Genomic DNA, 24960 nt, shown 5'->3' with positions numbered 1-24960 from the left:
CCTCTCTCGACGATCAAGCGCGTGCTTAAAGGGCTCGCATGTCCTTGTCCTGTCACCTCATCAAGCAAATGAACGGCTCATACTTGGGCTCCATGCCCCCTCCGGACCAAATGCCTATTCAGACTCCCCAGACGCCTGGCGGTGGAGGCTTCCCCAGCCATGTCATCGACGGCCTCAACAGTCAATGGGGGTCCCACCATGGCTCGCAGATGCTTGGGTTTGGATACGGTAGCCAAGCGACGCCCAGGTTCACGCAGTGGTCCGAGGAACGGGTAGCCATGATGCAGGCGCGGTTGAACAAGAAGCTCGGACCGGAGTACATCTCCCAGCGACCAGGCGGCGGTGGATCCAAGTTTACGTATGTGCAGTAGTCCTCAATCGCATGTGCTGACATTCAGATATGTTGAAGGGTGGAAAGGTACACCGTACAGCGACGTCTCAAGCTGACCCGCAGCTGTTCAACTCGCCAATGAAGTCTTCGGCTTCAATGGCTGGTCGTCGAGTATCGTCAAACTGAGCACAGACTTTGTGAGTAATGCTGCAACGGAAGGGGAAGGGCTGACAACCAGATGGATGTAAAGGAAGGCGAACGAGTATGGATCTCTGTAACTGCCATTGTCCGCATCACCCTGCAGGACGGGTGCTGGCACGAGGACGTAGGACATGGTCACTGCGAGAACATGAAGGGCCGGGCCGCGGCGATAGAGAAGGTAGGCATTGTATGCCAGTCTCCGGCTGACGTTTAGGCGCAGAAGGAAGCTGTAACGGACGCGACAAAACGTGCTTTGAAGACGTTTGGCAACGTCCTTGGTCTCTGCATCTACGACAAGGAATTCAATAATCAGATCAGCAAAATCAAGCCTGGGCCGCCGGTGAGTGCGACGGTGATTTTGCGTCTGACAGACAGCCGAAAGTCAAGGTAGAGGATCTGTATCGCCGCCCAGAGTTCGAGCCGCAGCTTCAGCCTGCGCCACCTGCTCCTGCTCGCGCTTCCGCTGTCCCGCCTCACGTATCTGGCTTCCCGAAAGCGGCCCCGCCACCTGCTGCTCGTAGAGTGTCGGCAGGGTCGACTGTCGCCAGCGTAAACTCGCCACCGCTGCGACCAGTCGCGGACGAGACAACGGACTTCTCGGCAGATGAGGGGTTCAGCTTCTCACAGGACGACTCGTTCTTCAGCCAGATCGATGAGTCTGAGCTCATGGTGGCTGATGTCAAACGGGAAACGTGAGTATCACAGCCGCCAGGGAGCTAATTCCAGATCGTTAAAACGTCTACACAACGGAGCCGGACCCATGACTGCTGAAACCGAGCCGGTGTACCGCCACCGACAACGACCAGACATCCCTCTCGAGGCAGATACGTCAGTCGGCTCTGACCGGTCTCTCAGTGGGGGCGAGGAGAGCAAGAAGCGGAAGATCGGAGGCTTCACGAGGACACCATCAGTGAGCGACAAATGCGCCCCAAGCTGACGTTTGTAGACTGGCGATACGGCCGGAGCAGCAGCGCGACGAGCTGCTGCCATTCGTGCGGCACAAGCGCAGTCTGAACCTGTGAGATTACCGTCACCTGACAAACCCGCTGGCGGTCTGAATGACCTGGCGGCGCAGCCCGCCGGGTTCGGACGACCTACCCTCAACTTGGACCTTGAGAACGTACGCCCCGGCGAGTTCGCCAACTTTGCCAGTGCTAAGGGCATGCGGAGGGACGGGTGAGATGACTTGCAATGAGAGCGAGACACTGAAGATCAGGAGCGCTTCCCCGACCAAGTCGGACGGAGGACGAACCCGGCCAGGTGGCCCGCGCTCAGCACTGAGCGAGATTCCGGCTGGCGACGTTGCCGAATGGCAGAGCAAACGCTCGCGTGTGCAGTGAGGCAAGTCGTCCATGTTGTTCAGGCGCAAGTTGTTTTTCTTCTGGGTTAGAGGGTCTCGGTGTCAACATTTGTAACAGTTTCAGTGTCATGTCGTTAATGTGTCTTGTTCCACCCGCGTCAGCGCACGCGACAATCCCTCACGATATCCAAACGCATTACCACTTTCCTCCACTCATACTTCCTTCCTCATAGATTCGATGTAGAAACGCAGCATATTATCATTTAATCTAGAGCCATTGCGGTACATGCTGCATATCTTACTGTACACCACTTTTTAGCTGTGATTTTGGGGGGTGCTAAAGTGCTTAAGCCTTCCAGACCTTCTCGACGAGCTCGGTGAGACCAATGTCGTTGGTGTTGAACTCGTAGACGCCGAGGACGGCACCGGCGGTAGCGACGCGGAGGAGCCAGCGGGCGGCGTGGCCGAGGGCACCGAACTTGCGCTCGTGGACGTAGTCGTCGATACAGGAGGTGAAGCCCATGTGGGTGTGGGCGATGAGGGTGATGCCGAGGACACCGTCGACGATGGGCTGAGGGGGTTAGCTTCGAACGGGCCACGATTAAGCTGCCTCAACTCACGTGGGCAGTGGGGGAGACAACAGCAGCAGAGACGGCAAGGGGGATCAGCGAGGCGGCGACGAGACGCTCAAAGGCCCAGTGGTACGAGCCGTGGGCGGGCTTGCCGATCTCGGGGAACTGGGTAGCGTCGTTGACGGTGCCCTTGAGGATGGCTGTTTCGTCAGCTCACGGAACTCAATGAAAGAGCTCACCGTTGTCGGGGGTGTACTTGAAACCACCAGTCTCCTCGGGGGAAATGGCACCATGGCGAGCGACCTTGGAGGCCTGGACGGCGGAGACGCGGGCTATCTGTTAGCTGACGACAAACACGAAGGAGCTTGATAGTGTCGAGACCGAAGGGCGTTGAAGCAGCTCCGCGGTACATGTGCACAACGTGTCGATCATAGTCCGGCTGAGCGACAGTCGTTGTGGTGCAGACGACAGGACGAACAGCCGAACAGATGCGACAAACAGCATGCCCTGGTCTCCTTGCGCGAACCGCGATCGTCGTGCTCCAACGCTGATTCCGAGGGCCGAAAAGTCGATACTAACAGGTGTGGATACCGCGAACACCGAGGCCGACGGCGCGAGAGACGGGACGGACGAACGACATGTTGAGTGGTGAGTGAGACGTTGACGTTGAGCAAGAGCAAGATGTCGACCTGTATGGCTGTACCAGGCGACCATGCGCGGTCCGTCCCCCTCCCTCCTCCCCTTGCTCGGCCGCTTCCCTCCCAGCCGGCTGCAGTGTGACTCCAATGCCCCCGCTCACCACTGGGCCACTCACCCAGCCCTCAATTGGCTTCAACTCGATTGGACCGACGCCCCTCGGTCGTTTGGTCCCGCTCTGGCCCCGACATTTCCAGCGCGCCCTGCGTACGCACACGGCGGAAGGACTCGCGGTGATATCGGAGTTTTCCGGGCGCAACGACCGCCCAATCGCGGAGTGGCTATTTCGTGTCGCCGACTGGTCACGTGATGTTGCAAAGGCTTATACACAGGCGCGGAGCCGGCGCTCTCAACTCGTCACGAATGTGGCAGTCCGTTCCTGATCGTATAACGGCTAGTATGCTCGCTTGTCATTTATTTCCGACAGTCCGCGGGAGATCGGAGTTCGATTCTCCGTCAGGAAGCTTTCCTTTTGCATTTTGTCGAGGCGACCTGCCACTGGAGGGCGGCTCGACGCCCAAGTCTTTTGGACGAGGACCCGCACCGCAGGCATGTCCCAGATAAGATAGCCGAACACACACGCCCCTGTTATACTCGACCGCTGATCTCTAACGCATGCATGATGACAAGCTTTGTACAAAATCTACCTATACCCTAGACACTGCTTAGGCGGCGACGGGCTGCTCGCCGCGCTTGACGGCCTCGATGAGGGCGCGAACGCCGTCCTCGCCCTTGACCTTGAAGACGCGCTTCTTGAGGGCCTCGAGCTCAGAGAGCTGCGACGGGAGGACGTCGCGCTTGAAGTTGAACTGGGCGTGCTCCTTGGCGGGGAGGGCGAGCTCGACGGCCTCAGAGAACTTGGCGGGGTGCGCCGTCGAGAGAGTGACCCAGGTCGAGGTGGGGGCCTTCTTGGCCGCGCGCTCCTGCGACGCGAGGCCGACGGCCGTGTGCGGGTCGACGACGTACGAGCCGTACTTGTCATTCTTGTTGTAGTACTTCTTGATCTCGGCGAGCGTCTCCTCGTCAGAGACACGCTCGGCCCAGAACTCCTTGCCGGCCAGCTCCTTCACAGCCTGGCCCATGTCGACGCGGCCGGTCTGGCGCAGCTCGTCCATCCACGAGTTGAGCTTGGCCTGGGCAGCGGCGCGGCGCTCCTCCTGCGAGCCCTCGGCGGGCAGCGTGTCGTACGCGAGGTACCAGAGGAGGCGCTCGAAGTTGGAGGAGAGGAGGATGTCCATGGCGGGGGAGTAGGTGGGCTTGACCTCGCCCGTGCCGGCGGGCTTCTCGTAGCGGCCGGTGGAGAAGAAGCGCTGGAGAATGTCGTTCTCGTTGGTGGCGACGACGAGCTCCTTGCACGGGAGGCCGAGGCGCTTGGCGTACCAACCAGCGAGGATGTCACCGAAGTTGCCGGTGGGGACGACAAACTGAACGTCCTTGCGCTTCTCCTCGGGCAGAAGGAAGTAGGCCTGGAAGTAGTAGACGATCTGGGCGAGGATACGAGCCCAGTTGATCGAGTTGACGGCGCCGAGGCGGTGCGTCTTGTTGAACTCGGCGTCACCGAAGCACGACTTGACGATCGACTGGCACGTGTCGAAGTCCGAGTCCTCGACAGCGACGCAGTACACGTTGGCGTCCGGGACGGTGGCCATCTGAGCCTCCTGGATGGGCGAAACACGTCCGTCGGGGTAGAGGATGAAGATGGTGATCGAGGGCTTGGATCGGAGACCGTAGATGGCGGCAGAGCCGGTGTCGCCAGAGGTAGCGCCAAGAACGGTCAGCTGCTCCTTCTCGCCCTCGCCGAGCTCAGCGTTGCGCTTCTCGAGGAGGTACGCGAAGACGTTGCCGACAAACTGGAGGGCGACGTCCTTGAACGCCCACGTCGGGCCGTGCCACAGCTCGAGGACGTACTCGTTGTCGCCAGTCTGACGCAGCGGCGTGACCTTGGGGTCACGGAAGGTCGCGTACGAGCGGTCGATGATGTCCTTCAGGTCGGCGGACGGGATCGAGTCGGTCGGGATGAAGAGGGACAGGATCTCATAAGAGAGCTCGGGGAACGAGAGCTTGGCCCACTTGGTCTCCCAGTCCTCGGGGAGCTTGGGGATCTCAGTGGGAATGTAGAGACCTCCGTTGGGGGCGAGTCCGGTCAGGACGGCCTGGTCACAGTCAGCTCTGTTGTCTTCCTTGGCGTAATGAACGTGTTACCGGACGTGGTGACAGCGGCGTCGAACGAGTCCGCAATTCGCCGACTGTGCGGGCAACTCACCTCGTCGAACGAGAGCGTCTCAGCGCCACCGCGGGTCGAGAAGTACCTCGTCTGCGACATTTTGAAGGTGTTAAGGAGAAGTGGTAAACGAGTTGAAGTCCGAAAACAAAGGTCGCTGGCTGGCTTCAAAGGCGTGCTCCCAATGGCGCTCTTCCGTTATTGCCGGCGGTTGACTTTTCCAGTCCAGCTTTAAGCGGATCCCGCTCATTTCTGAATCGATAATCTTGCGCTTACGTAAAAGCCGTAGGTAGATCTCATGCTCAGGTCCGCCCAGCAACTCCGCTCTACGATCGTCGCCACTCGCTGCATTCCGCATCTCCATTGCCCCCCACGACAATTTGCATCTGAACGTGGGGCTACACAGCCTGACGTCGCGGTGGCCGGAGAAGCTCTTTCATCGACTAGCTCCGCACCAGTGGAGCGGTAACTCGGAGATTAGGCACAATCATTCATAGAGTGCGGGGCTACGAGCTAAGATGAGTATTATACACATTAACAAGAGGGGTTGAGATTGTGGTACAATGCGTTTGTCGTTGGGGTTCGTTCCGTGTGCTTAGGTTCGTAGTTTACATCTGTTTGTCAGCTAATATTTGGAGCTGAAGTACTCACCCACTCCCACATCTCCGCGTCCATGTCGAGTTCAAGCCCGAGGTCTGCGACGGTCGACGCCTCGCCAAGGGCTGAGTAGCGCTTGTTCCGGGCGTCGACGCTCCAGTATCCCTCCGCCCAGCCCGGGGCTGTCTCCCAGCTCGGTTCCGGCATCTCGGTCGCCCAGAGCCTGATGAGGCGTGCGCGGAGCCCGACGTGGCAGGTGGGACAGGCTTGGTCGAGTCCAGCAAGGTCCGGGTCCATGGAGCCCAGGGCGGCAGTCCAGAATGCGTCATGCGCCTGAGGGCGGAGCTGCATGTGTCGAGTGGCGCGGGCGAGGGCGCGAACAGTGGCTTCGGCGCAGTGTGCCGAGCCGCATGCGGTCGTGAGGTCGGTCCGGCTCAGTCCGAGGTCGTACTCCTCGTCATCAGCCTCGGTAGCACGGCGGTAAGCGTCGAGGGCCTGGTCACGGCGGTGGAAGAACTGCTTCAGCGCGATGAGCACGCGCGGAGCACGGGAGGCGAGCACACGCTCGCTCCACTCGTCCAGCTCGCCGAGGCGGCGGCAGAGGAGCCGATCAGTGTACCCCGCTAATAGCTTTGTGGCCACGTCGTCTGTGCACTCGAGCGAGGCGGCGGAGGAGCTGGGCGACGCATCGGGCGAGAGAGCGGGTACCGGCGGAGTGACACTACCATCGCGCAGGGCGTGCTCGTGCGCCAATGCGCAGAGAGTGTAGGCTCGGAAGGGGCCTACACGACGCTCTTCCGATCTCACTTGGCCCAGGTCGTAGGCGCATGCCAGGTCGACGACCTCGTCGATGAAGTCAGTATCCCACATTGGCGGACGGGAGGGGACACCGCTCAGCGTGTCGAGGGTATACTTGAGCGCCGGGCCGGAGGCCATTGGCAGCGGGAGGACGGGCGGCTCTGCACTAGGCTTCAGGTCCAGGTCACGGAAGTACGAGGAGTGCGTGAGCAGCGTCTCCAGGTCGGCGTGGAAGGAGAGGCCGTCCGCGGCCTTGAGGATGACCGGGACCATGTGCGGGGTCGCGTGCTGCGGGTGGAAGAAGTGGTGTGTTGTCATTGTTGAGGAGAAGGAATGGGGGTGGGGTGGTCTCGTTTATAGATCCCACTGAGAGGTCAGAGGATACGGCGGCGCGGTATGCTCTGGAAGGCTGCGAGGGCTGAGGCGTGTTCTTTGGGGTTGGATGACATAAATCGCTGGTCAGCAGGTCACTTGATATAGTTACTGCACTTTAGGCTGCATGTACCTTTTGCGCGGTATGAGAGTGATCGCACGGGCAACATTTGGGACACTACCGCCGGGATACGGTCATGCGGGTGTTATCGGGCGCCAGGTACCATTCAACTTCCTGCCAAGTTGAAGTCTAGGCGAGGCTTTCTGCGGGGCGTGAGAGCGAGGGTCAAGACGTTCCCGCAGGAATGTGTCGCTGTCTCTGGCGTACGATCCAGACCGATCAAGATCTGCCCGACGCTGTAGCCATGTAGCCTCTCTCGTAGCGTTTCGAGGCGTAAAGCGCTGTTCAAGGTCCCGCGTGCTGCGATAGCAATTCTTGTAGAGGGCTTATCTTCGCCGTGCCTGGGGAACTGTAGACCTTTTTCGAGCTGGCGAGATCGCACCGAGCCCGAGCTCAAACGAAGATTGGTGATAACTATCTTTTGCAACACCAGGAGAGCAGTGCGTTTACCTGCTGGCCAGGAAGCCGCCACAGGAGCAACCTGGAACACGGACTGCGATCCAGACTTGTTCCCACCTTCCGGCGATCAGGACCGGTGTAGTCACCGACCGCGGTGGCGTCCGAGTCCGACCCGGTGCGCGAGCACCCGAGCGGGGCTGAGCGTCATATTGGCCAGCCGATACCTGACGTACATCTTCTCCTCCCGCGGATCCTTCACCACATGCATCCATGACAGCCTAAACAACGTTGAGAGCCTTTACAGCTTGACGACCCTGTCGGGGAACTCGGCAGCCCAAGCCTTGTATCCGCCCTTCAGGACAAGAGCCTGCGAGCTCTTGATTCCGTTCTCGTCCAGGTAGTCCTGGTACCAGGCGGCACAACGGGGACCGCGCCCTCCGGGCTTGCACGAGTTGCAGTGAAACACAACCTTGGGAATGCTGGGTGTCAGCTTGTCTGAATGGGACCAGGGCAGTGAATCAGACGGCATGCCTTCTTTGTAGCCGGGCGGACACTCACTTCTTCAGCAGAGGCGCAGAGTTGGGGACCGTCGGATAGAAAGTCTGCGCCGGCAGGTTGATAGCAGCAGGGTGCATCGTCTTCGCGTCCGGCTCCTGACGAGTCAGCTACATAGGCGTACCACGGAGCGCAGTGAGAGGCAGCTTGACAGTCCCCGGGCAGTGTAGGGACAGGAAGGTGGACATGCCGTCCAACAGTTGGATGACCCTCCATTTCTCGAATCGACTTTCGCTCAGCTTAGCCAAAGCTAGAACACGTGATAGACTCATCTGCATGCCAGGTTACACTCACATCAATGTCTGTCCTTCTGACGTCAACAACGATGTACTCCTTGCCGGGACCAGACAGGGCAGCGAGCTCGGCAGCCGAAATCTCGGGCGGGTTTGACTTGCCGGCAGGGAAGTTGGCGTGCCAGGGAGCAGACATGGTGGAGTAAAGGCGGAGACAGTAACGGCGAGAGCGAAGTGGTGAGCGAAGCAGAAGGAGGGTAGACATGCAGATAAGTCAGTTCGCACGACGGTAGCCAGTGCGGGGGCGGCGTTGTCTGCGGTCATTGTTGACGCCGATGGCGAATCCACTCCCGTGGGGCGACAACAGACGGTGGAGGTTAGGTTAGCCAAATAGTCTGGGGCGTAGCTTCCGATCAGCGGAGCCTAATGCAGTTTCAGAATTGTCATTAACTCAGACTTGCCGCAATCCGCACTTTCGTCTCTCCACCACCACTCGACTCATCATCAACCATCTCCTCAAAACAAACGTGGTCATGCATGCATGCAAGTGCACAGATGGCAAAAGGTTAAGCTTCCTGACGGAGAATCGAACTCCGATCTCCCGCGTGACAAGCGAGCATACTAGCCGTTATACGATCAGGAAGAGGACGAGAACAGACATCTGTTTGCCGCTCGCGCGTTCCGCACATGAGTAGAGCGGATAGAACACGGAAATTTCGTTATCGCAGCGCTCAGAGCCTATGAGGTGCCTCTGTAGTCAGCAACGTTGATAGTCCTCTCAATTCAGAAGAGAGGTCTTCGCCTCCGCCGGTCAATGGCTTGAGGACGCGGTCCGGTGAGACAGAGTGGCGGAACCATCTTTGGATACGAACAGTGCGACGCAGGGCAAGCTTGTAATTGATGCATCATTGGGGGCAACCTATGGCACTATAGACTATCTACGGAAGATATAGGGACACCATGGGCAACCATGCTATATGAAGAGGCAAACGGGAAGGGAGTCACGTCACGAATCAGAGTATTAGGCCATGATGGCGGAGAGAGAGCGCTCGAAAGACTCGGTGGCAGCGCCCTGAAGGAGGTGGAGGCGGTCCTTGTCGACAAGGAGGTCAGAGATTGGCGGCCGCTCGATGCGGTTGTTCATGTGGAGAACAGCGCCCAGGTTCTGGAGGTTGCTAAGCATCTCGCTCAGACTGGCGACCTGCTGCACGTCGTCCTTGTTCGGGAAGAGCGCGGGCAGAAGTTGGATGACGCGCGGCACGCTCTTGCACAGACGGTTGAGCTCCGCATCCTCGACGGGATCAGGATGCAGGCCGGCGCGAAGAACAGAGGCCAGCAGCGGCTTGGTGTCGTTGATGATGTTCAGGTAGTCGAGGAACAGCTTGCCACCGTATTCCCAGCCAGTAGGATGGAGGGGCTCGAGCGCCTCGCAAAGTCTACGCAGGAGTGACTGGCTGTCGCGCAGGATAGCCTCGGGAGCGAGCTTCGTGATGAGAAGGCGCTGAGCACGGTCGGCGAGACCAGCACGGATGAGCTCGAAGTACTCGCGGTACGGGTCGTTCTCGGTGGCGAACTCAGCGGCTTTAACCTCGTGCAGCCACGCTGGAGGGATCCTGAGGGTGTTCACGAGGAACATGCGCTCAGAGTTATTCGGGTTCGGGTGTCGGAACAGCAGCTCGCGAACCGCGTTGCGACGCGCCTCGGGAAGCTCGAGGTGCAGAAGCACAAAGGCCGCCCACGTCCACTGGCCTTCCTCCTCCAGCTGAGCGGCGTAAGAGCGCGTCAGCTCGTTCGCACTAGCACTGAACGCAATGCCTTCGGCATTGGGCTCCTCGCGATCAGAGAAGTCTCGAGCCTCCAGCGCCTGAGTGAGAAGGAGGTAAAGGTGCCAGGGAAGTCGCAAGTCTGTGGGGCTGGGAGAGCAGCCGCGCGCCGAAAGGACCTCCTCAAGGGGAACCGTCAGATCGACAAACATGCGAATCAAGTTACACAGCACGTCCGTGGGCTTGGTGGCCATGTTCCACTCCCGCTCCCCGTCCGGCTTCTCGAGGTATGGCGGGATAGGCTTCGCAGGGGGGTGAGCGTCGTCAAGTGCATGGGTGTAGGCCTCGAACACTTGTCCGATCGTCTCCTCGAACGGGCGCCCGTGCCACAGGTACAGGCCGAAGGCACGCTTCCAGTCCAGACCCTCAGCGACGAGAACGTCGGGAGCGGCGTCAGCTCCACGACTAGAGTCGCCCTTCGAGACGTCCGTGATACCGGCCAGGAGAGCGTAGAGCCGACGGTAGTCGTACCCAATGACAGAGTTCGCCTTGAACTTGGTCCAGTCGTCGAGCTGGCGAAGAACCTCTGAGCGGAAGACCTCAGGGCCGCCAGCCTGAGACACCAGAGTGGCAAGACGCATGTCCTTTCCGTCCAGTGCTGATTGGACAGCACGATCGGTTTGATTGCCGGTGAGTAGGCTGAACAGCTTAGCGGGTCGGTTGTCACCAGCCGCCGCCAAATCTCCATCAACGGCAGGTGCTACTGCGTCCTCCAGCCACTTGGACAACGCAAGCTTCCGTCGAACCTGGAAGACCCGCTCCCGGACATCGTCGGGAGTATCGGCGGGTAGGCGCAGGTCGATCTCGTCGAAAAGAGCCTTGCCCAATCGCCAGATGGTGGCCTCATGTGAGCGGTCTCCCTCGTCGAAAAGTCGCGCAAACTCCTTGAAGCGGATCTCAGTAGACGTCATGGCCATGGGCGTGCCGTCAACCTGCTCAATCTGGGAGTTGTCGAGGAGAAGCGAAAGAAGGCGGTCAGCCTTTGGTCGCTCAATCTCTGGAGAGTCGGCGAGCAGGTCCACCTGCTGGACGAACACAGTCGCGTCCGAAGGCGATTTGTACTCTTCCTTCGGAGCACAGATCTTGCCGAAGTGGACAAGTTCTCCGTTGGGTCCCCAGCTGCACCTGAACGAGCGGCCGAGAGCCAAACCCGTATCAGGGCGGACACCCTCATTGCCGTTGACAGAACTTTCGGCCAAGGGAACCTTGGCGTACTTTCTTGGTTGGCGGGGAGGCGGGCTCGCAAGCTCGCCGAAAGAGGCGCGCTTGACGGCCCGGTCGTCAAGCTCGTTCATGTCCTCCTCGGCTTCACCAAAACCCGCCTCGGCACGCCCACGCTGCAGCGCTCGTGCAGCCTCGAGAGCCCGCGTACGCTGAGCTTCCGCCGCGCTAACGGCCGGAGCGGCGACTTCCTGATTGGCGAAGAAGTTCGACTGCATCAGACGAACTCTCCGAATGCCCGGGCTATCCAAATTATTGGTGACAGGGTTCTCCCAACGCCTCTCCGAGACGAAGCTCTCATCATCTTCCTCCTCGTCCGCTTCGTCATAGGAGTCGCCGGTCTCCTCGAGTCCGCTGTCGTGGTTCATGTCGACGTCGCGATCGTGCATAGACTTGGTGGGCGGAAGGAAATCATCTTCCTCCGACTCAGTCTCCCCCTCAATCGTGGAGTCGGGTGACAGCTGCTTGCCCTTCCCAGTCGAAGGCGAGTCATTCATGCCCTCGTCAGACTCCTCGTCACTATCGGCAAGACCATAGCGGGAGAAGTGCTCAACAGTGAACGTCCAGATACCGTCATCAGAGAAGTCGACGAACTCGGTTCCCTGAACAGCCTTCACGCGCTTGATCTGGCGGCGGTAGCGAGGGTCGTTGGGGTCTGTGATGGGCTGTCGAGTGGCCTTGTCACGGGCAAAGCAATTCTCCAGAGAGATCTGGGCGGGAACGTTGAGGCCCTGACCGCGAGGGGGCTTGTTGCTGTCGTCAGGGTAGACTGTGAGCTCGAGATCCTCGACGATGACGGTCTTGCCAAAGAGGTCCTGAAGCGAGGGCAGATCCGTGAGGTCCACGGGCTGGAGGAACGTAACCTCACCATAACCCTTGCGACCCACGGTGAAGTTCTCGAGCTTGGAGAGTTCCTGGTGAGAAAGGGATCGCAGCTTCTCGAGCTTCGGGCGGCACCAGTAGTCACCACGTTTCAGCGGTCGCTCAGCGGTAACGGCGCGGATGGACTCCTGCGCAATAGGCTGAGAGCGGCGAGTAGGCGTGTCGTCACCGGTCAGTGCCCGTCCGTTGCTGATGGACAGGGTGGGGCTCTTGGAACCTTGGTCGGGAGTTGCAGGCGTGCCGTTTCCATTGACAGAACCGCGCAGCTGAGACTTGCCCAGAACAGACTCCAGCGGGTCCTCGCTGTTCACTGCGTTGGCCTTGGGGGTAACTGTGATCTTCTTAACGTTGGGGCGGGGAATGAAAGCGTTGGGCGAGAGTGCAGCGTCAGTCAGACCGTTGTAACGGTCGGAAGGAGCGGGGGAACCAATGACGGAACGGCTGGGGGAGGCAAGCGAGGGGCTGGAGGCGCGACCCGATGACTGAGAAGCGTTGAGCGGTGAGGCGAACCCACGAAGCTTCACTACGCGGCCCTTGCTGGGGGTGACACGGTACGAAGAGGCGGTCAAAGGAGGCAGGGCAGGCTTCTTGTTGGTGCTGCCGACCTCAAGCTTCTGTCCGGAATAAGCGAAGAGCTCGTTCTTGCCATACGGGTTCTGGTCAACAGACGCCGTGAGGGACGGCTGCTGAGCAGTCGACTGGCCCAGAGTGCTGCCAAATAGGCCACCAGTCTGGCCAGCAGCAGGCTGAGTAGTCGAGGCAGTGCTGCCAAACAGACCACCCGTCGCGGCCGGCTGAGATTGGTTGAGACCACCGAAAAGACTGCCACCAGCAGCAGGTTGTGTGGTCTGTTGGTTGTTCTGAGCGCCGAAGAGGGACGAGCCACCCCCGCCAAAGAGGCTGCCAGCAGGCTTGGCCTGGGCCTGGTTGTTTGCAGCCGTATTACCGAACAAGCCGCCACCAGTCGTGGCGTTGTTCTGCTGCTGACCGAAGCCGCCAAAGCCGGTGCCGGTAGTGGCAGGCTGCGTGGTGGTTGTAGATCCGAACAGGCCGCCTGTAGTGGTGGCGGGCTTGGCGCCGAAAAGACCTCCTCCGGTGGACGCAGTGTTGGTGGTGTTACCGAACAGACCGCCAGTGGCTGCAGGTTGGGTCGTCGTGGTATTGGTGGTGTTGCCGAACAGACCGCCGCCAGTCGTGCCAGTCGTCGTCGCCGCATTGTTGCCAAAGAGTCCGCCGGTAGCCGGCTGGGTAGTGGTGGTGGTGTTGTTCTGTCCAAAGCCGCCGAAACCTCCCGTGGTGCCAGTCGTAGCAGCGGGCGTCGATCCGAACAGTCCACCGGCAGGCTTGTTAGCGGTGTTTCCGAACAGGCCACCAGTGGTATTGGTCTGCTGCTGGTTGTTCTGACCAAAGAGCGACGTGCCTCCACCAAGCGTGTTGTTCTGCTGGGCGTTGTTCTGACCGAAGGCGTTGTTGGTTGTGCTGCCGAAGAGACCTCCGGTGCTTTGCTGAGGCTGCTGCTGTTGCTGCTGGTTCTGCTGACCGAATCCGAACCCAGTAGACCCGGTGTTGGTCTGGCCGAAACCAGTCGCGTTGTTGGTTTGGCCAAAACCAGTCGAGGTCGTCGACGTCGAGCCAAAGGCAGGCTTGGCGCCGAATCCACCGAATCCGGTGGTGGTACCCTGCTGCTGGTTGTTCTGGCCAAAGCCGGAGGTGGTGTTGTTGTTCGCACTGCCGAAAAGACCACCAGATGAGGTGTTGTTCTGCTGCTGGCCGAACAGGCCACCACCAGTGTTGGTATTGGCAGCCTGCCCAAAGCCGCCGGTGTTCGCGTTCTGCTGTTGACCGAACACACTGCCGGTGTTGTTCTGCTGACCGAATCCGCCAGACGTGCTACCAAAGCCACCGCTGGTGTTGCCAAAGCCGCTCGTGGTCCCAGAGGTGCTGCCGAAGAGACCGCCCGCGGGCTTAGCGCCGAAGCCCGTATTTTGCTGTGCAGGCTGTCCGAACGTCGAGCCCGTCGAACCGAAACCACCCGTGGTGCTTGTGGTCTGACCGAAACCACCCGTTGCCGCAGCAGGCTGTGCAGTCGGCTCTTTGCGGTTCTGCTGGTAGTCGAGCATGCGCAGCTCCTCGAAGCTGCCACCCTTGTAGGCGTCCATCGCAGTGATCACATGAAACAGGTGAGGCGGCAATGGGTCCTTGTTGAGCGGTCCTGACGGGTCACGCTGCCAGGTGGGCTGGTAAGGAGGAGCCGCAGTGCCGGTTTGAGGGCATGGAGGGAGGGGGCCGGGGGTGTAGTTGTGCACCTGATTGCTGGGACCAGCAGCATTCTGAGTAGAGCCGAAAGTGCTGGTCTGGGGCTGACCAAAGAGACCACCGGAGGACGTCGTCGAACCGAATCCGGTCGCAGGCTTGCTGCCAAACAGACCGCCGCTGGACGCATTATTGTTTCCAAAGGAAGAGGTAGCTCCAGTGTTGCTTCCGAAAGTTGATGTGTTGTTGTTGCTTCCGAACAGGCCACCGCCGGTGTTGGTAGCCGCACCACCGAAGGGCGATGAGCCGGTGGCACCGAAGGTAGGACGAGCGCCAAACGAGCTGGTCTGCTGGTTGTTCTGCTGTCCAAATCCACCGCTGCCAAACCCAGAGGTCTGGTTGGAGGTCGACCCAAACAAGCCGCCACCAGTGTTCTGCTGCTGCTGCTGTTGGCCGAAACCTCCCGTGTTCTGCTGCTGTCCGAAGCCGCCTGAATTGTCAGCGCACGCGTTCAGTCTCCCCAATAGCTCACCGCTAGATTGACCGAAGCCTCCAGAGGTACCGCTGCCAAAGAGGCCGCCCGGCTTCTGTTGATTGTTCTGGCCCCAAGTCGACCCAAACATCTTGAAGGCTGTCGAATCGATCCAGGCGACGAAAGATTCTTCTCGCTCCGAGTTAAAGCCGCCCTACGTTTCTCTGCCGACGAGCTGCGCGAGTCGATCGAGAGTCGGGTGGCGAGTTGCGAGATGGAGTGGAAGGGTGGCGATGGAGTGAGTAGCGGTGCCCTCTATGCTGTCCTACATCACTCCTGCGCGACAGTGACCTCAGAACTCTGTATGCCTCACTCACGGCGATACGGGTATATAGCTTGTGGCGCACGTGGCGCCATCTTGAACTGATCTACTCTACTCTACTCTACTCTACTCTACTCTACTCTACTCTACTCTACTCTACTCTACTCTACTCTACCCTGCTCGACCAGGTTAAAATCATTCCGGACAACAACATGCACTACACCAGCCAGACACAACAGCAGCAAAACCCCCATCAGGCAAAGCGACGGTCACGAAGGAGCGGAGAAAACAACTGGACGCTCTGGTCGAAATGGACGCTCGTGACTGCACTCGCGATCACAGCCGCAGCATACGCAGCTCTCTGGCGATACGTCCGCCCAGCAGTACACGCACCCTCGCCGGGACCACACAATGGACCTGCTAGGACCGAGGCGGCCCCGTTGCGCGGGGACGCTATCTTCAGGCCCGATCTCCACGCCTGCCCAACAAGTACCTGGTTGATGACCCATCCGCATGCATGCCCCCGTGGCCGTGTGCGGGACCCTCCGCTCTACTCTACTCTACAGTATACCGCGAACCTGAAGGATGGTGAACGGACTACCAGGTTGATGACCTATCCGCATGCACGCCCCTGTGGCCGTGTGCAGGACCCCCCAATCTACTCTACTCTAACCACTCTCCATAGATGGCCGCACCAGAGGGAAGCAGACGCTGCGCCGGATAGAATGGAGACTGACTCCACACACCGCCCGGACCGGGCCACACAAGTGAGACACGCCTTGGAGCAGGAGGAAGTCCTTAGGACTCGACAGGCTGACGAAGATACAAGGGGCGCGCGAATAGCGAGGGGGAAGACAAGTCAGTGGGAGATGGAACACGGCCCGCTGCATGGCGCCCGGAACGAGTCCACACGAGTCAGAGTTCAGAACAAAAGGTGCCCCCGTCACCGAAGGACTGGCACACAGTCCAAAACATCATACCCCCAGGGGGGACCGATACCAGGACAGCGCCGAGCCGAACCGGAACGCGATACGGAGGGCGTCTGCTACTCGTCAGAAGATATGGACGGCATGGACAGTCACATAAACGGAGGGGACGCGCTGCAGACTGGCAATCCCACACCCCCCCCCTACCACCCATCTCAGCACGGACCCCACCGAGCCCGCGAACAACACCTTTCCCACGATTCAGCCGAGATGGACACAGAGAAGCCTGACGACCTCGCGAACTACCTCGAGCAAGCCGGACAGGCAGCGGCGCACGAGACCCAACACCTGCCCCCGCCTAAAAAACCCAGGACAGACCGTCGCACGGACTCGGCCAGGGACAACGACATTCTCGAATGCCTGGCGCTCACGGTATTCGGTGCCCCGCAGGGCCCAGATGATTCGGAGGACTCAGCACTCAAATGGGGAGAACGCCTCGTCACTACTATGAGAGACGAAGGGAGCGAGACCGCCAAGTGGTTCAGAGCTCTCTGCGGGAACCCCAGCGCGCGAGGCAACCAGACTACGGTGCGCATGGCCTTCACCACGACGGCTATAATGAAGAACCAAGCCACTCTCGACAACCTGCGCCGTTTTAACACCGAACTCCACAGCAAGGGCGCCCACTCGTACTACGCGAACGGTGGATCGGGAGGAGACAGGCGGAACATGTTCAGGGTCGCGTTCATCCCGGGTGACACCGGGCCTCAAACTCCTCCAGCGGACTTCCACAAGGCAGTGCAAGCGACGCTCAAGGCACGAGGCATGAGATGCCAAGCGACATGGCCGGCTTCATCGCTGGGCACGGACACAGCGGCTAATGGTACTTTCACATACCCCCCCGAGATCGACGCCGCAGTCAAACTCAACCCGTTCAAACCTGCTATAGTGCCGTGGTCCTTCACCGTGGAGCATCATCAAGGCCACATTCCCACGACCTGTCCGACGTCCATTGTGCTCAAGAACGTCGCGGACCTCGAGGACGAGAGCCTCGAAGAGTGGGTGGAAGACGCCCGCCATGAATACGCGGAGAAATTCCCTAATCGAGAGGGCTATGCCATCAAGATGTACCGTTACAAGTCGGACACGGTGGCCGTGATAACCACCAACTCGATGGAGTTCTCAAAGTTCTTGTGTATGTTCCAAGCCCCCGCAGGCGTAGACACACCCCTGTTCCTGTGGCGGTTCAACCACAACAACCTACGGACGAAGGAGGAAATGGAGACTGCCGCAAACCGCCGTAACAACGGCCGCGTGGCATCAGTGGTCGACAACACTGCGCAACTTGTGGGGGCGACGGAGGGCATTACGGCTATGGTCAAAACAGTGCACGAAGAGATGAGCGAAGACCGTCGCATGTTCCGTCAAGAGATGAGGGAGGTCAGGGAGCAGATGTCGGCACATCAGAACCAGATTATGGCTCTGCAGACACAGGCGATTCAGGACAAGCAAGCGACGCAGCGCAGCCTCGTGGCGCTCACCCTCATGCAGCCGCTCCACGCCCAACTCGATCGTCTGAAGGCCGACATAGATCGCATTGAGGAGCGCGTCGAAGAAGGACAAGGCACGCCAGCTATGCAGGCACGCCTACAGAAGAAGCAAATGGAAGCAGGAAAGATTGAAGCGCAAATCGCCGAACACACCAAGACAGTAAAGGACAGCTGGCTCGAGAACACATCGACCCAAGCGCCGGCCGGCATCGAACTCGAACCCCTCCTCACCACGGACGATGCACGGGCGGCGATCGCCGGTGAACAGATGAATCTCGACACGCCGGAACCGGGCAACGCCGATCAATGGCCAAGGATCGAACACGTAAGCAAACCGCGGCCAGACATAACTGATCTTGCAGATCGACGACTGAAATTTACACGTTTGGACGCGGCTACCTCCGATAACCCTGACATCACAATCTTTGTACTCATTTTCATTCTCGCTACCGCAACACATAAAACATACATAGCCCGATTATGCATACTTCTGTACATGGTCGAATGCGTCAAGGCAACAGGAGGACAGCCAGTCGCCCTGCACTTGAACACAAATGGCATGGGATCATCCACGAAGATCACACAGATCATTGCTCTGATTCGGTCCCTAACCCCGATGGTCTGGGCATTGACGGAAGCGCAGACGTGCCGAGGACCGGATGCCATACTCCAAACGGCGATGACCCCCCGATACAGAACATACTGGACACAAGGGACTGAAGGCAAAAAGGGCATCGTCGTCGGCCTGGACAAACGTTTACACGCATTGGTTGTGCCCACCAAAGACTGCTGGAGAGATAACATTCTCACCGTGGACATCCGCAGGAACTCCACGATGCCGCACGACACTCGGCTCATCGTTATCTATGCCCCGCAATTGTCAGACCCAAGGCTGAAAGACTTCTGGGGGGAACTCCAAGATCTGACAAACGATTGCCACAGATGGATGATCCTGGGGGACTTCAATGCGCTTTGTGACGCGAGAGAGGCCTGTGACGGTCACGCCGGAGCAAACGGCTGCCCACCTTACCGTGATTTTCTGCAGAAGACCGCGGGACGCGACCTGTGGACGGAGCGCCAACATATTGACCTGGCCCAGGAATATACGTGGGCGAACGCGACGTCGAGATCGATAATCGACAGGGCGACGGTCTCCTGGCCAACCCCCACATGTGACATTCAGACGGTGAGCACTCCACGAACTGACTCGGACCATAGACCGATACGAGTGGAGGGCTGGATGCCCTCCCCTGGCAACACACCCCTCTTGCGTCGCCGCCCCCTCAAACCCTCTTACACAGACGCGAGAAACGACGCGTTCAGAGAATTGATGGAAAACGCCTTCGACAATCCAATCACGGAGATAACAGAAGACACTCAGTTCGACAACCGCTACGAAACGTTTGATAAAACGCTGAGCGCAGCAACACAAACAGCGTACCAATGGGTGAATCTGCAGCACAAACAGAAGACAATTCAGATCCACATCCAGCGACTCATCTTTAAAATGAGGACCTTGCGGACGGCGGCGAGACTGGGCCCGACCAACGCAAGTGGAGAGGGGCGACGCGACTGGACAGCTCAACAGACCCGGTGGACGAGACAACTCCAGGGCGAAACGTGGGCGGAAACGGCGCGTCGACTCCGCAGACAAGCTGACGGGATACGGAAGGAGGTTGTCCGGAGCCAGGAGAAGACAGACAGGGATTGGTTGAACAAGAAGAAAGACGAGATATTACAACAACTGAGGAAGACGGGCTCGACAGCGCGCATCTACCCAAAGCCTACGCAAGGAGTTCCGGAGGTAGTTCGGGACACAGACGGTACACAGTGGCGACAAGGCCAACCTGAATTCGACCGCGCATGGGAACAGCACTTTCGAAAGCTGTTCCACAGGGAAAAGGTTGTGCAAGGCCCGAAACCTTGGATGCAAAGTCGCGTCGCCGAAGCTTTCCGACAGGCATCCGGACAGCGACCTTTCGCATGGCCGCAGCCAATGACAATAAGCGACCTTGACGGAGTGCTGCGTGCAGGGAATCCATCCCCGGCACCGGGCCCGGATGGATGGGAGAAGTGGTGCATGGCTAGACTGGGTCGGAAGGCGAAAACCGAAGTGCTGGCACTCGCGAACTACATCATTACCCATGATTACTTCCCCCCCTATCTCAATACGCATCTCCTCATCCCGATCCCAAAAAAGGGGGATCCCTTTCGCCCAGACAATTACAGGGGCATCATGCTGGCCAATCACCTGGTGAGCCTGACTGCTGCGTGGACGGCCAAGCTATTACAGCATCATGCAAACAAGGGTGGGTGGATTCCCCAGACACAGGTGGCCACGCATGTGGGTGTTGGCCCGCACTTGCTAACCAACGCGTTGCAATTGTGGCACGCCTTGGAATACCAACGGCGAACAAAGGTGTTCGTGATGAAACGCGACCAGAAGAAGGGTTTTGACTATTTGCCATCGGACATCATCGAAGATGTGGCGCGTTTCTACGGCCTACCGCAGACTCTTGTAGCTTTTGACAAGGCGAGAAAACGTCACATTCGGGTCACACTCTGCGTGGCGGGAAGGGAGGTCGCCACGTTCGCAGTGCCGGGGATTACTGCACAGGGAAATGCTCTATCTCCGATCATCTTTGTCCTCGCAGCGGCCATGGGACAACACTGGATACAGGAAAGTCAGGCCCAGAGAGAGATGACGCTATACATGCACATGGCGGCGGGGATGGATGATACACTGACTTTCGCCAGATCCTTACAAGAGTTAAAACGAAAAGTAGACTCTCTAGAATACTTCCAATCCCAATACGGCATGCAGACGGACTGGGAAAACGACGAGAAAACGACCCTCACGGTCCTCGGCAAAGACAACGGCCTAGTGCATGAATGCGTGATTGCGACACGCGACGGCCCCAAAAGAATGGTCAAACACGACTGTCTGATCTTCCTGGGAGCGAACATCACCGAGGGCCCACAGGCGAAGTCCCTGCAAGCACTGGTGAGAGCAGCGGTCCTACCGATGGTAGGGGGGAGACTGACCCCACACGTGCTGAATCAGGTCCTCAAGACTACGTTGGTGTGCAAGATCAAAGCCAGAATGCTAATCCACTTCCCGCAACAACGCAACTTGAGCGGCGAGCTCGCGGGAAGACTGAATGAATATTATGGCATGTTCTTTCCCATAAGCCGCCGACAATACATGGCACCATTGACGTCCGGGGGTTTGAATTTTGTCGACCTCGATGCCATGGCTGATGACTGGGCGATGGGTCTGTTACATGCGATGATACACTGCGACGTGCCGCCGATTAGGCTTATAACTAGAAAGGCGCTGGATGGATGGATGGAACAGCGACGAGTGACAGACCTCGGAACGGGCAGGGCGCCGTCCGCCAAAGACCGGAAAGATTATCCACTGTTCAGCAGAGTTGAAGACGGTCTACGCGAAAGACACCTGACGTGGGGACCGAACAAGTACACAGACAACTTTTACCAACCGACGCTTAGACATGTGGTTTCGGCGAACCGGACACCGGATGCTACAAGGTTGGAATGGAAATGGGCCACGGACGCCAGCAGGAAGCCAGCCACTGCTGCCTTGCGACACGACGCGAAGGTGACCATTGCAGTCACGGGGCCTGTAGAGTATGCCACCGCTTTGTCAACCCCATATGCCAGTATTGCGGATGGAGAAGCGGCGGCGTTGCAATGGGCGCTCGTGGCGGACAGTGAACTCAGAAGGAGGTCGGGTTTTGCAGGCAAGTCGCGTTTCATCACGGATCACAAAGCCCTGACTAGGTCAATTCCTTTGACACCTAAAGAAGTGAGGTCAGGGGCTCAGAGGAACTTCTCGAGGTGGAGAGAGGCCTTCCTGAGGGACAAACCGTACCTTAGCATTGACTTCCAGAAGGCACATACGAATAGTAGAACGGAAGAAGCTATGATGAATGCTCGGGCTGATCATCTCGCAGCGGCAGCGCATGAGCGACCGGAGAGAGTGGTAATAGAAGGAGTGCCCGACCATTGGACGATGCAGAGACACGGGCTGAACATGGCGCATAGCTCGGTTAACACCGTGACCAGGGAGACGAGGATCGAACTCAGTGAGGAGGTGGCCAGAAAAGATTGGGTGTGGTACGATAAACATGTCGGGGCATTGAATAACCAGCCGACGACTTGGTTCTCACGGACGTCAACACATTGGGCCATCATGACGGTGGCGCTGACAAGGGCGAGGCAATTACCTACTCCGAAACGTCTGTGGGAGAGGGGCCTTCTTACAAATGTGTGTAGGGGGTGTGGCCTACCGGAGAAAGACACGGATGAGCGCCACATATTCCTTGACTGCTTACGGTGGGCACAGTGGAAGAGACAGTGGATAGGAGAAGTAGAGGGGCTCTTACAGCGACAACTGGCACGGTATCCGGCGCTGAAACGGTGGTTGGAGACACTGTTTGAAGATGGCCATGGGTGGTTCCAGGGACACAACTTGTACTGGTTGGCGTTGATTCCAGATGACATGCCGGTACCTAACGTTCTTGAACGAAATTGGATTGAGCAATTAGTTATAAAACATTTATACTGGTTGATTGGAAGGATTTGGGCAGTGAATGGCGGAAATGAGTAGTAGCCCTATGGTGATGGGAAAGTGAGGGGAGGGGTGGGGTGGGGGCCCCCCTCTCCGAGAAGGACGTCTCAGGGGGTTTTCCCCTTCGGGCTTATAGTCATTTGAGATAGTCGTTATGAAAGAGATCGAAAGTTGATCGTGCCTGGCGCCCCTCTCTTCTCAACGATTGTGTTTTCAGGCATCTCGACATCGTTGACGTCTCGAGTAGAATTGAACATGAACGTCGTTGAAGCATGCGACATACATACTACGTGCTGTCGGTGACTCCCTGCGATGGGCGAAAATCATATGGAAGGTTCCTGGGCTCATATAACGGGGTGTTCATGAACCTGGGAGCCTTCAATTCAGCCGGAACCTGTCAGGCTGCACTATCTGATAACAGCCAGCGCAGCTTGTCTGATGCGGTTCCTGACTGACAGGAGAGGCTGTTCGAGGTTGTGGTGGAGCGCGCTTTCACCGAGTACCTCTACGCCACACCTGGCGCGCCATGTCAAAGGCATGAAGACATTCGCGAGTAAGTAGCACCTGGTGAACAGAGAAGGAGCCGGCGTCACACACAATGCCGCCAGCGCCTTACGTAACCTGGAGTCCCGCAAGAGCAGTAGCCGGCCAGGGTTCGGGAACCAGCTGTTGTTGTCAAGGCACTGGATTCCGAAATGTTGCTGGCCGCGCTGGACTTTTGATTGGGATCCATTCACCGCCCAGTACATGTTGTCTGTCGACACCCAGCAATGACCTCCTATCCGCCCAGCTCCTCCATCCCTGCGGAGGAGTTCGAGTTAACGGGACCGGCCCTCGCACCGACGACATCACGCACCCCTCGACAGAAGACCTTGACGCTCAACCCGAACTCGTCGTCGACTCTCCTGTTCTCCGCTGCCCCTACCACGGCGCACAGACGGCCGAGGCGGACTAGCTCGAACCCTATCAAGTCTGGAGCCGATTCTGAGGGGTCTAGGGTGTACAGCCGAAATCACTTCCTGCAAGATGACCTCGACCAAGGGGCAACCGAGGAGGTTCACGTGCCGGATTTCGCTCATATCCTGGGTTTGCATGACCCCGGAGAGGACTCGTTCAACATTGCGTCGAACATGAGGAGCAGATGGAAGAGGAAACTGTATCTTCTCATGGAGGATCCGAGCAGCGGCCGGGAAGCGTTCTTCATCCACGTCACTGTCACTGGCGCGATTCTTTTCAGGTCAGTAGACTCATGACATCTGCATCTGATAGCTGACACTGCTTAGTGTTGCGCTCACGACCATGTTGACTCTGCCGGTGTTCAACACGAACCCAGGTGCGATCAAGGCTCTCTTCGGACTCGACACGGCGCTGGTCGTCCTCTTCACGATCGAGTACATCGCACGATCTTTGGCGCACAGCGACTCATGGTCGATGTACTACAACTGGGTGACTTCGTTCTTCGCGATCCTCGATCTGCTGTCGATTCTGCCCTATTACATTGAGCTGGCGCGCCAGGATGACACATCGACACTGTTCCGCTTCTCGATTCTGCGTACATTTCGTCTGCTGCGCGTGTTCCGCGCATTCCGCTACCAAAACCAGATGCTCCTGACAATTGAGGTCATGTACGTGGCAGTGAGGCGCTCCAAGGACGCCCTCATCGCTATCTCGTACTTCATTGTTCTCGTGCTGGTGCTCTTCTCGACATTGATCTACTTCGCGGAGCGCGGAACTTGGGATCCAACCCTGGGCGCTTTCGTCGACTCGGACGGAGAGGTATCACCATTCTCCAGTATTCCGGAGACGACCTGGTTCTGCCTGGTGACCATGAGCACGACAGGGTATGGTGACGTGACGCCCAAGACCGCCCTCGGCAAGATCTTGGCAGTCCCTCTGCTTTTGTTCGGCCTGCTGCTCATTGCACTGCCCTCCTTCGTTTTGGGGCGCAACTTCGCCATCGTGCACGATGCCATGGTGGCTTCTGCAAAACATGTAAGTTGTCGCGGAGAGACTGCCTACTAATGCCCAGATCACGCAGAGAAGCCCCCGCGACTCTATTTCGGAGGCGGGGACACCGATCCAATCCTCGTTGACTCCCATCGAAGAAGCGGAGAGCTCGTCTGCTCCTCTGTTGCCGTTATCTGCGCGATCGGCGCAGTCCAACAGCAGCAGCAGGGATCGCTCCCCGGCGCCCGGCAGTGGGTTCCACGATGGCCATCCAATGCAGATGCCGATGTGGGCAGGAGACGCATCAGCAGGACGATCAGCACCGGCCCGTGATACTCGGGATCTGACGAATACGAAGCTGGCTAAGAACCAGTATGTGCTGCTTGAGCAGATCGAGTCTCTGAGGAAGACGATAGACAAGCAGGGCGAAATGCTCGAGATCTTGACGAAGGCTCTCGTGGAGGTCAAGCAGGACAAGGGGAAGGGGAAGGCCCCTGAGTACGACCACGAGCACGACGACTGACGTCCCATAGACACATGTAGAATGCATGCATAGACTGCCACTTGTACTCTC

At 58.5% G+C, this 24960-nt stretch overlaps 7 protein-coding genes and 1 non-coding gene across 8 annotated transcripts; 2 read left to right on the top strand and 6 right to left on the bottom strand.

Moving 5' to 3' along the window:
- Positions 1-92: 92 nt before the first annotated feature.
- Positions 93-1712, top strand: A1Q1_05033 (DNA strand annealing protein; the record flags this gene model as incomplete). The annotated part of the gene is made up of 8 exons (XM_014321840.1): positions 93-358; positions 399-418; positions 476-528; positions 582-710; positions 753-872; positions 920-1224; positions 1311-1386; positions 1479-1712. The coding sequence occupies 8 exons, from the start codon at positions 93-95 to the stop codon at positions 1710-1712; spliced, it is 1203 nt and encodes a 400-aa protein (XP_014177315.1).
- Positions 1713-2178: 466 nt separating this feature from the next.
- On the bottom strand, positions 2179-2697 carry A1Q1_05032 (inner membrane protein; the record flags this gene model as incomplete). Its single annotated transcript, XM_014321839.1, has 3 exons — positions 2179-2403; positions 2453-2593; positions 2644-2697. The coding sequence occupies 3 exons, from the start codon at positions 2695-2697 to the stop codon at positions 2179-2181; spliced, it is 420 nt and encodes a 139-aa protein (XP_014177314.1).
- A 1068-nt stretch (positions 2698-3765) lies between these two features.
- A1Q1_05031 (threonine synthase) lies at positions 3766-5423 on the bottom strand (the record flags this gene model as incomplete). Its single annotated transcript, XM_014321838.1, has 2 exons — positions 3766-5253; positions 5364-5423. The coding sequence occupies 2 exons, from the start codon at positions 5421-5423 to the stop codon at positions 3766-3768; spliced, it is 1548 nt and encodes a 515-aa protein (XP_014177313.1).
- A 519-nt stretch (positions 5424-5942) lies between these two features.
- Positions 5943-7034, bottom strand: A1Q1_05030 (uncharacterized protein; the record flags this gene model as incomplete). The annotated part of the gene is made up of 1 exon (XM_014321837.1): positions 5943-7034. One exon carries the CDS (start codon positions 7032-7034, stop codon positions 5943-5945), a length of 1092 nt encoding a protein of 363 aa, XP_014177312.1.
- Positions 7035-7906: 872 nt separating this feature from the next.
- A1Q1_05029 (uncharacterized protein) lies at positions 7907-8592 on the bottom strand (the record flags this gene model as incomplete). Its single annotated transcript, XM_014321836.1, has 3 exons — positions 7907-8050; positions 8167-8391; positions 8458-8592. 3 exons carry the CDS (start codon positions 8590-8592, stop codon positions 7907-7909), a joined length of 504 nt encoding a protein of 167 aa, XP_014177311.1.
- Positions 8593-8967: 375 nt separating this feature from the next.
- Positions 8968-9039, bottom strand: A1Q1_t384. Its single transcript has one exon. It is a non-coding gene; the product is annotated as a tRNA-Asp (tRNA).
- A 378-nt stretch (positions 9040-9417) lies between these two features.
- Positions 9418-15198, bottom strand: A1Q1_05028 (nucleoporin; the record flags this gene model as incomplete). The annotated part of the gene is made up of 1 exon (XM_014321835.1): positions 9418-15198. The coding sequence occupies one exon, from the start codon at positions 15196-15198 to the stop codon at positions 9418-9420; it is 5781 nt and encodes a 1926-aa protein (XP_014177310.1).
- A 383-nt stretch (positions 15199-15581) lies between these two features.
- On the top strand, positions 15582-24909 carry A1Q1_05027 (uncharacterized protein; the record flags this gene model as incomplete). The annotated part of the gene is made up of 6 exons (XM_014321834.1): positions 15582-22136; positions 22215-22376; positions 22898-22992; positions 23230-23676; positions 23723-24431; positions 24478-24909. 6 exons carry the CDS (start codon positions 15582-15584, stop codon positions 24907-24909), a joined length of 8400 nt encoding a protein of 2799 aa, XP_014177309.1.
- Between the last annotated feature and the right edge of the window lie 51 nt (positions 24910-24960).

Source organism: Trichosporon asahii (genome assembly GCF_000293215.1).
Source record: "Trichosporon asahii var. asahii CBS 2479 unplaced genomic scaffold scaffold00071, whole genome shotgun sequence".
NCBI classification, from domain to species: domain Eukaryota; kingdom Fungi; phylum Basidiomycota; class Tremellomycetes; order Trichosporonales; family Trichosporonaceae; genus Trichosporon; species Trichosporon asahii.
This window is presented reverse-complemented; position numbering and strand designations above follow the sequence as displayed.